Source organism: Galeopterus variegatus, unplaced genomic scaffold (assembly GCF_000696425.1).
Source record: "Galeopterus variegatus unplaced genomic scaffold, G_variegatus-3.0.2 Scaffold73, whole genome shotgun sequence".
Taxonomy (NCBI): Eukaryota; Metazoa; Chordata; class Mammalia; order Dermoptera; family Cynocephalidae; genus Galeopterus; species Galeopterus variegatus.
Window position 1 is genome coordinate 960,413 of NW_007726184.1, and position 8,216 is coordinate 968,628.

At 48.1% G+C, this 8,216-nt stretch overlaps 1 protein-coding gene across 1 annotated transcript in view; it reads left to right on the forward strand.

The window, feature by feature from the left end:
• Positions 1-8,216, forward strand: part of CECR5 (cat eye syndrome chromosome region, candidate 5) — a 20,836-nt gene that overhangs the window by 10,820 nt on the left and 1,800 nt on the right. The window contains exons 5-8 of the mRNA XM_008578315.1: positions 583-695; positions 2,424-2,517; positions 3,890-3,923; positions 5,621-5,795. Coding sequence (XP_008576537.1) covers positions 583-695; positions 2,424-2,517; positions 3,890-3,923; positions 5,621-5,795 — 416 coding nt within the window. The remainder of the gene's footprint in view (positions 1-582; positions 696-2,423; positions 2,518-3,889; positions 3,924-5,620; positions 5,796-8,216) is intronic.

An 8,216-nucleotide genomic window follows, 5' to 3' on the forward strand; every position in this document is an offset into this window, starting at 1 on the left:
TATATATATATATATATATATATATATGTGTGTGTGTGTGTGTGTATATGCACGGTTGAGCACAAAAATCCTGCCCATGTATTTTTAGTTTACTGTCTTTGCATCCTTTTCTTCTGGGCTTCAAGGTGTTGTCTTTTGGATTATTAGCCCCCAGAAAGCAAGAGCTGCATTTCTCTAAAACTCCACATACCAGACTCTGAAGTAATAGCCCTTGTTTTTCATAAATAAGATGTATACACCCAAATGAATGCTGATTTCCAAAAGCAGTCCCTCGTACCCACTTAGAGTTCCACACTGTATCCCAGCGGTGACACGTTCTTGTATGTTAAAGGTGAATTTAGTGTTTTGGAAAGAGTCTTTGGAACCAAGAAAGTAAACCGGCCGGCCCTAGATAGGTTCTTCTCACACAAGTTTGAATAAGTTTTAGAAGTGTTGGGTGCTAGAAAGGGCTTTTTTTCTTCCTTATTTTTCTGGGTTTTTTTCCTTCCCTAGGTGTAAGAACCTGCCACCTACCTTCCCATTATTCTCCCTCAACTGCTGTGTCTTCTTCTGCTCCCCTCTGTCTCTTGGCTGTCCCTACAGGTGGATCCGGACCAGGTTATTCTCTCTCACAGCCCCATGAAGCTCTTCTCTCAGTACCACGGGAAGCGGATGCTAGTGTCTGGGCAGGGGCCCCTGGTGGAGAATGCCCGAGCGTATCCTTCTGGTCATCTTACTCTGGCTGAGGAGGAACGGGCAGGACTGAGGCCTTTCCCCCTTGGCTGAGTGGGGACCATAGTGAGAAGTGCTGGGCACAGGGTGCCAGGGGTGCGTGGGACCATGGTGGGCTCTCAGTGGAGGGAGGACAGCACACAAGCACATCAGTCTTTGTGCAAGGTGGCTTCCACAAGCCAGTCTATATGCCAGTGCATCAGAATCTTCTGGGGAACTTATACTATAGACTCTGGGGCTTTACCCCTGGAGAGTCTTTATTCACTAGGTATAGGGTAAAACTCAGGAATCTGTTGTTTTTTTTTTTTTTTAATAACACCTATGTAGGTGATTCTGTAACTGGGTTTGGGAACCACTGGTCTACCCTCTTCCTTGGGGCGCTCAGTCAGCTCATCAGCTAGTATTAACAAAGCATCCACAGTGAACTCAGCCTTTTGGGTGTGTGCACACTCAGCAGGCGGAAGACTGGGTCCCTGCTCTCAAGCAGCTTATTCACTTGTGCTGAGTACTTCCTGGGTCCCAGCACTGTGCTGCATGTTCTAAAGGCGTGGGGGCTCAATCAAGGGGTTCATACGTGAGGAGGCGAGAACAGCACACCTGTGAGCAGTAAAGGAATGTTTAGGATGGCATGTGATTGGGGGCTAGACACAGTGTAGGTTCTCAGTGTCACAGGTGTTGATGAGAGGGGAATGACCCTGGGGCAGGAATTGTCTGTGGCTTCATAGAGCATTGTGGAGCTGTGCCCCAGGAGATGGTTAAGGTTTCCCAGGCAGGGGAGGTAGGAGGTTGGAATGAAATAGAATGGGAAAAGAACAGGAAGGGAGGTGCCAGGGGTGGGAGACCTTGGAAGTAAACTCAAGGAGTGGGAACTTCTCAGGGCAGTGGGGAGTCAGTGCAGACTTTGATGCTGATGGGGTGACATCGTGGAATCATCATTTTTAGGAAGTTCATTTTGAGAGTAACCTGAAACCATGTCCAGTTCAGACTGAAAGTTGGAGGCTGGCCCATGGCTCACTCGGTAGAGTGTGGTGCTGATAACACCAAGGCCACAGGTTCGGATCCTGTATAGGGATGGCAGGTTTGCTCACTGGCTGAGCGTGGTGCTGACAACACCAAGTCAAGGGTTGAGATCCCCTTACCGGTCATCTTTAAAAAAAAAAAAAAAAAAAAAACCAGACTGAAAGTTGGAATTGAGGACAGAAAAGTGGAGGCAGGTCTCAGAGGAGACAAGGCTGGAGCTGCTTGTCCCCTCTATGGCCGCCCCTTCCTTGATGAATTGGGTTCCTCCTTCAAGATTTTAGTTCCAGTCTAACTTCTCCATTACTGTCTGCCCTGAGGAGTCTCTTCTGAAATCAGCACTTAATGGCAGCACTGGTTTTGGTGGGCTCTGAGCATGTTGTAAGCTCCTTGAGGACAGTGTCTTATAAGCCTTTGCACCCTGGCCAGTGCCTGGCATAGGACCTGGCATGCAGAATGTGCCCAGTGACTGCAGATGTGCTGCCTGGAGTTGCTCGTCTCACTCTGCCTGTGTGATCACAGCCTGCCTGCCAGCACCTGCAGGGTGTGTGCCACCCTTGCGGCTCTGCTTGGTTCCCTCAGGAGTGGGTCTAGTTCTCCTCACTTGTGATCTGAGAAAAGCACCTTCAGAAAAAGCATTCAGAAGAGCACCTTCCCCAGAACTATCCAGCTTTGCTTCCCTGACGTTGCTCCAGACTGGGCTTCCAGAATGTGGTTACTGTGGATGAGCTGCGGACGGCCTTCCCTGTGCTTGACATGGTGGACCTTGAGCGGCGGCCAAAGAACACGGTAATGGGGAGCACAGGTTGGGGTGTGCCCTTCTGCATCGCTCCTGGGCTCGCAGTGCTCAGTCTGGCCTCCTGTTCCTGCGTTGATTCCACTCCCTAAGCTCGTGACCCTCCTGCTCAGAGCTGCATCTTGTCCCTGCTTCTGCAGTGCTTCATTGTCGCACAGTCATGTCTGGCCAAGGGTTTTGTTCCCTGGGTACGTAAGAATGGCCCAGAGGAGCAACAGACTCCAATCCCTGTCCTTTCTGCATGGTTTGTAATTAGCCGGAAACCCCTTTCAGAGCCCCGGCATCTCCTCCAATAGTTTTGTGTTTGACTAGCTGGCTTTCCCAGTGTTGCTTGGGAGAATCATTAACCTTTGTTAAATTAGTCACTGCTGCTGCTTTATGCTGAGGTGTGGTACAGAGTTGCCCTTGAGAGAAGCAGCTGGCTTGTAAAAAGTGACACTGGCAGTTGTGTGGATCCGCACGTATGCCTTTTGGGTTTGGTTTGTTCAGACCTCTGGCTTGATTTCTTCCCTCTTCTGGTCAGCAGTTCTGGGCCTCTCATTGATCATGTACAGTACAGCTGCCTGTCTCTTGGTGCCCCTCGGCCTGCCTCTTCCTCATGTGAACTTTATGTGTATATATCCCCCAGCTGATATTGTAAGCCAGACCACCCTCAAGATTTGTTGAAAAGCAGTTGTAAACAGACAGCTTACTTTTATTTATTTACGTAGCTCAAGTCCTTTTCCCTCCAGAGCTTTTCAAGTGGATGGAGTGCTCCCTCCCTTGAGAGCTTCCTCCTTGAACCACGCGGATTCTGTGGAGAGCCAGAGTCGGAGATCTCAGGATAGCTCAGAAGCTGAGCCCCACACAGGGGAAGTGATTTACCCCAGGTCACATAGCTGATTGGTGGCAGAGCCAGGTCTACCATGGCCTGGCAAGGGCACAGACGCACAAGGCCAGTAAAATGAAGACTGCTGCTCTGAAGTGACAGAGAAACGGTCCACCTTGCTCCGACAGCCTCCTTTTCCTCCGAGGCTCACCCTCACCTTTAGCTGCCTCATTCTAGAGACTCTTGCTTGCCTGTACCTTGCGTCCTGTCCTCTCCGGAGAAAGACAGCTGACCGCCCTTCCTCCTGGCTGGCCTTCACATGTGGTATTCATCAGCCAGTTCTGTGACCAACCCGATCGCTCTCTTTTACCCTTTCTTTGCGAATCTTCTTCCTCAGTCCTGTCCAGCTTTTCCTTGGCTTGGGCTGGACCCTGAGACTGTCTCTGATGTGTGTGGAATGTGTCTTTCCTGCCAGCCACTCTGGGAGACGGTGTGTGATTCTCCAAGAGTGGAGAGTGACTGTCACATTGATGGACCTCTTCTTTGTCTCTTGGCAGCCCCTGCCGAGGAATGACTTCACAGCCATTGAAGGTAAAAGAGGTCCTCTTCTTGGGTGTGGGGTCTTTTGTTTTTGGTCTCCTTTCACGCCCTCGGGCTGTTTTCGTGTGCCTGCAGCCTGGGAGAGTGGCGAGCATGGCCTCGGCATGAGTACGCCGCGTGAGTACGCAGGGTCCTGCTCTTGATCTGCCTTTCTCTGCCTCTGAGACATTTGTTGTTAATCTTTCCTTCCATGTCACTCACCTTATTATTCCAGAAAAACCATAAGCTTAGAGAATCGTAGGAGGGGAAGGTACCTAGAGGCAATCTAGACCAGTGTTTCTCAACTCTGATAAACCCAATTCTCCCCTCATATAACAAAAATAATATCCCCTTTACTGTCTTGAAATGAAATTCATAGATAATATCACTTTTCTATATGCATATATTAATTAGCTAAGTATAAAGCCCTCACTGTAATAGGGGGAAATAAATAAAAAGGAACATTTTTAGAAAGAGGATAGTAATGTGTTTCAATACGTACTAATTATCCAAGAAGAAAAGCGATTACATGGAACACAGAGTCACTGTGATTGTTACAGCCACAGATGCAGACCCGTGTGTGTTATAGGTGTGGTGTGATGCATTTTATTGGTGACTCAGAAATTAGGGGCAGCCTTGCCATGGGTGAAAAGATTTTCCGAAATAGGGAACAACTCTTGATGATGTTGGAAAAAACAAAGTACAATCTTCTCTTGACTTACGTTATAGTTTTATTTTTGGAAAAATCAGTTTTTGTTAAAACTGTACAAAAAATACTTTGTGATTATATGTGAAATGGAATTGGCTCAAGTAATTATAAACACTTACATGAATGTCAGGAGAGACATTCACATGTTATTAGGATGAGGGACAGTTTTTGATAATGCAGGACTGTCCTGAGCATCGAGTATCCCTGGCCCTTCCCACAACCGTCACCTGCCAAGTGTCAGTCATTGTGACAATTAAAATATATTCTGCAATTTCTGAAACACGTCCTTAGGGGGCGGTACTGCCCCATTGAGAACCAGTGGTCTGGTTCAATTCACTGGTCTTGTGGCTGGTACCAGCCTCTGTCATTTGTTAAGTGCTTCCTGTGTGTCCAGCACTGGGTTAGGTGTTCACTTATTAAACCTCATTTCTATTCTCACAACACTCTAAGTAGGTGTTGCTGTTACATAGCTGAGGAAACTGAGGCTTGGAGAAGTTGAGTCACTTGCCCACAATTGTACAGGAAAATTGTCAGTCAGAATTGGAGCTCAGGACTCTATCCTTCCATGTCCCTCTCTCTTGGCCGTTAGGTCAAGAGGCCATACTGGCTCCTGGGGCTCAGAGAGAAGTGGCTGAGTGCATGTGGGAAAGGTGTGGTGGGTAGAGCCTCTGTCCACAGGAGGAGCCAGCGCTAAGGTGTGCAGCCTTTATTTTTTACCCTCTTCTGTGAAGTGCCAGTGGACACAAGTTCAAATGGTAGCCCTCGGAAGCTGCCTCCTGGGACCTGGGCTTTGCTCACCCAGGGCAAGTGGGTGGTGGCTCTTTCAAGGCTGGTTTAGGGAGCCGCACCCTTGACCGGATGAGTGCATGGTGGGTGAAGAGCCTGTGGGTGGGGAGCAGCAGCTGGCCTCAGCTGGTCTGAGGGCCTTCTGCCTGCCCGTCCACCACAAAGGGCAGGCTGAGTGCCCTGCAGCCCTCACTCCATGCCTTTGCTCTTAAAGGGGTGCTTCTCCTTGGGGAGCCAGTCCGCTGGGAGACAAGCCTGCAGCTGATCATGGATGTCCTCCTCAGCAATGGGAACCCTGGGACTGGTCTGGCAGCAGCCCCCTATCCTCATCTCCCTGTCCTGGCGAGCAACATGGATCTCCTTTGGATGGCTGAGGCCAAGATGCCCAGGTGAGGAAACACAGTCCCAGCCTTTCACCCTCATGGCCCACTTACAGCTGCGGCTTGGGCAGTCCTATACAGTTTCTCCCCATCACTCTGACACTCTAGGGGTCAGACCCCACCTAGGCAGGCCCTGTAGTTGCCCCAGTAACTTGGCTTTCTGGGAGGGCTTTCAATGGTCGCTTTACATTTTATTAAACTAAAACTATAGATTACTGAGCACTGAAGATGTATTGAGATGACTTTCAACACACTGCCTCTGCCTTTCATAATCTTAACAAAACACGCTCTTCTTGTTAATCGAACAAACTGTTTACCTACTCCTGCTCCCTTGCCTGCCCCCTATAGCATGGGTTCTTTCACTTCTTTGTTTCCTTTTATCCTGAAAAGAGGGATGGGTAAAAGCAAGCATGATTCTGATGGTTGTGTAGACCAGAGAATTAAGGCCCAGTGGATAAGTGCCTATCTCAGAGGCACACAGTATTGCCCACACTCCCTGCTCAGGCATGTGGACCTTGTCCTGTCCTTTTCTGGACCTGAGCACAGGTACAAGCAGCCCTTGTTCTGGCCCTCACAGTGCCTTACTGGAGGCCAGCTGACAGCTGCTGTGGACTGCTGGGCATCTGTGATCTGTGTGGCCAGTCGCGAGTCTTCTCAGCCTGCTCCTGACTTGCAGGGAGCTGTGTGGGTGATTGGTCGACAGATGGGGTCAGGGCCCAGTGCTGCCTCAGGTCACATAACTCAATAGCCCAAAGAGACAGGGGAATAGAGTATTCTGTCTCATCAGTTTTAAAGTGTATTCCTATAGCCTGAGGTTTGATACCTTCTCTAAAGTATTATTCCTAGAATATGCTGACATTACGTGAGGGGGGTTTTGCTATGTTGCTGTGAACTGAATAGCAAGGGACAAATTTCTGTTTATAAACCAGATTTCAGATTAATTTTTCGTTCAGTAATTTATTTTTATTTTATTTTATTTATTTTTTTTTTTAAATTTTATTTTGTCGATATATAATGAGGTTGATTATTGTGGCCCATTACCGAAACCCCCCCGTTCAGTAATTTAAAAATTGAAAAAAATTCTTTATATAATTATATGATACTGAAATATAACTTAAATGTAGCACAGTATCAGGTAGAATTTGGTTTGGCAACAAAGGATGAAAACCCAAAACAAAAGTGTCTTAAACAAGGTAGAAGTTTCTTTCTTTGTCATGTGTCGTGTCGAGGGCTCTTGCCATGTCAGAGACACAGGCACCTTCTTTCCTCCTGTGCAGTCCTTAGCTCTTCACTATGTAACCCAGAATGGCTGCCCAAACTCCAGCCGTTATATCAGCATTCCAGGTGGCAGGAAGGAGTATGGGAGGGAAGAGAAGAGTACTGTCCCTAATTTTAGGATACTTAATAAGTGTAGCCCAGCACTTCGCTTTCATTGCCTGTTTACCTGTAGCTTTGCCACACTAGCTGCAAGGGAGGCAAGGGAACGTATTTTTGTACACCTAATGGCCATGTGCTCAGCTGAAAATTGACACTAGCAAAGAAGGGGAGAATGGCAATCAGTAGTCTGCCACAGATCTAAAGCAGAGTCTAAGCTTAGGTTTCTAGGGTCAGACTGCCTGGGTTGTAATCGTAGCTCTGCCACCTTGGGCGAATTACTTAATCTTGCTATGTCTCAGTTTCCTCATTTGTAAAATGAAGGTAATAACATCTGTCTGTATTAGTCCATTTCTGTTGCTTAGAACAGAATACCTGAAAGTGGATAATTTATAAAGAAGTAAAACTTATTTCTTACAGTTTCAGAGGCTGGGCAGTCCAAAGTCCAAGGAACACATCTGGTGAGGGCCTTTTTCTTTGTGGTAACTCTTCAGCAACCCAGGTTATCACATGGCAAATTGCTTGAGCAAGAGAGCACCAAGCTTCTCACTCTTCTTTTAAAGCCATCAGAACCAAGCCCATTACTCCATGAACCGATCAGTCCATTCACAAGGGCACAGTCCTCACAATCTAATCACCTCTCAAAGGCCCCACCTTTCAATTACCGTAATAGGATCTCCCACCCTCCACACTGTTACAGTGAAGATTAGTACACAAACATTTGCGGGACACAATTCAACCCACAGCACCATCTCATACGGTTTTTCTGAGTTCAACATATTATTCTGTCTCAGAGATAGAACAGTGCTCAACAGATGTAAGCTCTTACTGGAAGTAATTTACCTTTGCTCCATCACCACCAGGGCCCTCAGTAAAAGGTCAGTATACATGAGCACTGCTGGGCCGGCCCGGTGGCGCACTGCTATAGTGCGCCGCTTGGGAAGTGCGGCGGCGCTCCCGCCGAGGGTTCGGATCTCACATACAGACCGGTTCCCGCTCACTGGCTGAGCGAGGCGCGGGAGCATCACCAAGGGCTGCGATCCCGTTGCCGGTCCC